A 3,596-nucleotide genomic window follows, 5' to 3' on the forward strand; every position below is an offset into this window, starting at 1 on the left:
CCCCATTGGGTTAGCTCAATGTGTAGAATATTGACAATGTTTGAGAATGTCTCAGGATCAGTATACACTACCGTACTGCCACAATACTGTATCATTTTCTGCTTAAAGACCTTAATTATTCAGCAGTATTTGTTTAAAGTTAGAGGGACCCACTGTAATGTTTGGTTTTCAGTAGCTTTGAAGTAATAAAACCCTTCCTGTTCAGCTGCTAGATAATATTCAGTGATGAAAAGGTTAACTTTGTTCAGGGCAGAGGACTGGGAGGGGAGGAGCCTCTTATGATCTCCCTGAAACGAAACTAAAGAGATTCTAAACTCAGGAAAAAACGTACTACTTTAGTTTAAGTGTTTTGGTTATTTTATACACAAAGATTATAGAAAACGGCCCAACATAAGTACCAACAGGTGAAAACATCCAATTATGATGTGACTAGTAAATACAGACGGTTGCTTGACTGATGTTTGAAAGACCGTAGAACTAGGCTCTTCTGATCCTTGATATTCTGCTGTTTTTTCACTTTTTTTTGACTGTTTGTACCTCGCTTTGGACCTGCTAAATTAATGAAATGTTTCATGTAGTAATTATGCATTGTATTATTTCTGTAGGTCATTCCTGTTTGTTAAAGTACAATTCAATATACCTTTATACCGTTTTGTTGAGTTCATAGGTTGACAAGATTCACAATTTAACTTCTGGTCTTATTCTAGAAATGGCTTCCTGCAGCAGTCTCCTGTCTGAAGATCAGTTCCTGTGTTCTATCTGTCTGGATGTGTTCACTGATCCTGTTACAACTTCATGTGAACACAACTTCTGCAAGGCCTGTATCACCAAGTACTGGGACAACAGTGACCTGTGTCAATGTCCTATGTGTAAAATGACTTTTGATAAGAAACCAGATCTCTATGTCAATACTTTTGTCTCGGAGATGGCTACTCAGTTCAGGAAGTCAGAGCCACTGAAAGCTACCATCAGTCCAGACCTGCATCCTACTAAATCTGAAGTGTCATGTGACATCTGTACAGGTACCAAGCTCAAGGCCCTGAAGTCCTGTCTGGGGTGTCTGGCCTCTTACTGTGAGACTCACCTGGAGCCTCATCAGAGAGTTGCAGCCTTGAAGAAACACAAGATGATCGACCCTGTGGAGAACCTGGAGGACAGGATGTGTCAGAAGCATGACAAACTGTTAGAACTCTTCTGTAGGAAAGATCAAATGTGTGTTTGTGTCACGTGCATGAGAACAGATCACAAAACCCATTTCTTTATAACTTTAGAAGAGGCGTATGAACAGAGGAAGTTAGAACTGACACAGGTAATGGTTGAGATGAAGCAGATGATGGAAGAGAGATTTAGGAAGGTTCAGGAGCTCAAACTCTCAGTAGAGACCTTCAAGAGAGATGCAGAGAGAGAGATATCAGATAGTGTTCAGGTCTTCACTGCTCTGGTGTGCTCCATTGAGAGAAGCCAGGCTGAGCTCATTGGGGTGATTGAGGAGAAGCAGAAAGCAGCAGAGAAACAGGCTGAAGGGTTGATTAAAGATCTGGGGCAGGAGATCACTGAGCTGAAGAGAAGCACTGAGCTGGAGCAGCTCTCACACACTGAGGACCACCTCCACCTGCTCCAGAGCTTCCCATCCCTGAGCACCCCTCCACACACCAAGGACTGGTCTGAGATCAGTGTCCACAGTGGTCTGAGTGTGGGGGCAGTGAGGAGAGCTGTGTCTCAGCTGGAGGAGACACTCAATAAAGAGATGGAGAAGCTGCCTGAAGTCAAGCTGAAGAGGATTCAGCAGTATGCAGTGGATGTGACTCTGGACCCTGATACAGCACATCCACGTCTAATCCTCTCTGAGGATGGGAAACAAGTGAGAGATGGAGACATAAAGCAGGATCTCCCTGACAATCCAGAGAGGTTTGATCATTGTCCCAGTGTCCTGGGAAAGCAGGGCTTCTCCTCAGGGAGGTTCTACTATGAGGTGCAGGTTGAGGGGAAGACTAAGTGGGATCTGGGAGTGGTCAGAGAGTCCATCAACAGGAAAAGGAAGATTAGACTCATTCCTGAGGATGGATACTGGACTATATGGCTGAGGAATGGAGATTTGTACGAGGCTAATGCTACCCCATTTTTACTTCTCTCCCTGAGACAGAAGCCCCAGAAGGTGGGGGTGTTTGTGGACTATGAGGAGGGTCTGGTCTCCTTTTATGATGTAGATGCCAGGTCTCATATCTACTCTTTCACTGGCTGCATCTTCACAAAGAAACTCTATCCATATTTCTGTCCCTGTGTGAATGATGGAGGTAAAAACCTTTCCCCTCTGATCATCACTCCTGTCACACACAAAAAGTCTGTACATACAAAAAGTAATACATTCCACTGATTGTTTAAAGAATATTGCAAGCAAGAGTTTAAAGAATATTGCAAGCAAGAGTTGTGTATCTCTACAATGAATGCTATGACTAATGAACAAAGAAAAGAAAAAACGTAAAGAAATTACAAAAATATTTAATTGTGTATATTGTGAATGAATGACAGATTTATGAATGTTCATCTCTGATATGTTACTGTAATCAATCATTAGATTACGTCAGTGTTGCCTTTGTACAACCCTTTTTCTGCTTGTATAACACACCTCTTAGGTTCATCATAAGGTCAGAGGTCAGCAAGGTCAATCCTGGATCTACTGATCGTCCTCCTCTGTCCACCAGAGGGGACACGTCAGGTCTTTGTTCTCAGTACCTCCATCTGAGTTGTCTCTTCCTCATCTCTTCTTCCTCTTTCTTTTAACGTATACAGTGAAGATCAGAGTCTTGATAAGACACTCCTGACTCCTTTTGTTGTCATTCTAATCTTAAAGTCTGAAGTAAATGTTCTCTCCTGTCGGCTGTTGAAAATCTGTATTATTGTCGCTCACTGTCAGACTGTCAGAAAAGTTGAAGATGTAACCTTTTATTCTGTATAAAATGATACTGTGTTTAGCATTCCTTGTGGGCAGAGAGAGGCCACCCCCAACATGAACTCTGGGGAACACTCGGCTTAGGTAAACAGGAAGATCCTTATCTTATCTGAGAATGTCATTTAGTTAGCTTAAGCAGGGTCACTTCAAGACGCACACATGCACATGCGCGCAAGATCTATGTAAGGGAGACAGCCAATGAAAGAAGAGCTATGTGACAGTTGCATGTCTTTGTATGAACCAATGACTGTTGAGAGCAGTGTTGTTTAAATGGTTAGCTATAGCAGACAAGCTAGCAGAAAAACTTTGTACCACCATGGCTTTTTGTCTCCTTGCAGCTGGCCGCAAGTAATAAAACTTCCTTGACTTTACTGAACCTGTGCATTACTTGATAAATTTATCTTACACAGACACACACACACGTCACAAGATACATTAATATGGTACAATCAACACTTCCCTCTGGTGCTATTGCACAGATATAGCATAAAGCAAGAGAATGTACAGTCGTGGCCAAAAGTATTGTAAGTGATTTCATTTGACTAGAACTCGCTCACACTTTCCCATGTGCTGATGATATGATTTATGAATCATGTTAGCTGGTAATTTTATGCCAGGGCTCAAATAACTGATATGTAGGTGTTTG

General features: G+C 42.1%; 1 protein-coding gene across 3 annotated transcripts; it reads left to right on the plus strand.

Moving 5' to 3' along the window:
• On the plus strand, positions 1-3,317 carry LOC134037917 (E3 ubiquitin-protein ligase TRIM21-like). 3 transcript variants are annotated; one of them, XR_009932601.1, is made up of 3 exons: positions 1-404; positions 708-2,473; positions 2,532-3,317. XR_009932601.1 is itself a non-coding variant. In XM_062483485.1 (2 exons), the coding sequence occupies exon 2, from the start codon at positions 710-712 to the stop codon at positions 2,372-2,374; it is 1,665 nt and encodes a 554-aa protein (XP_062339469.1). In that variant the 5' UTR covers positions 1-404; positions 708-709; the 3' UTR covers positions 2,375-3,317. The 3 variants fall into 3 exon arrangements, 1 of the variants encoding a protein (XP_062339469.1); XR_009932602.1 differs by having other exon boundaries at positions 1-2,473; XM_062483485.1 differs by having other exon boundaries at positions 708-3,317.
• The last annotated feature ends 279 nt before the right edge of the window (positions 3,318-3,596 follow it).

The sequence above is a fragment of the Osmerus eperlanus genome, chromosome 17 (genome assembly GCF_963692335.1).
Source record: "Osmerus eperlanus chromosome 17, fOsmEpe2.1, whole genome shotgun sequence".
Lineage (NCBI taxonomy): Eukaryota > Metazoa > Chordata > Actinopteri > Osmeriformes > Osmeridae > Osmerus > Osmerus eperlanus.

Bases quoted from the DNA above. Each gene is read 5' to 3' on its own strand.
- LOC134037917 (XM_062483485.1), top strand. From the start codon at position 710: ATGGCTTCCTGCAGCAGTCTCCTGTCTGAAGATCAGTTCCTGTGTTCT.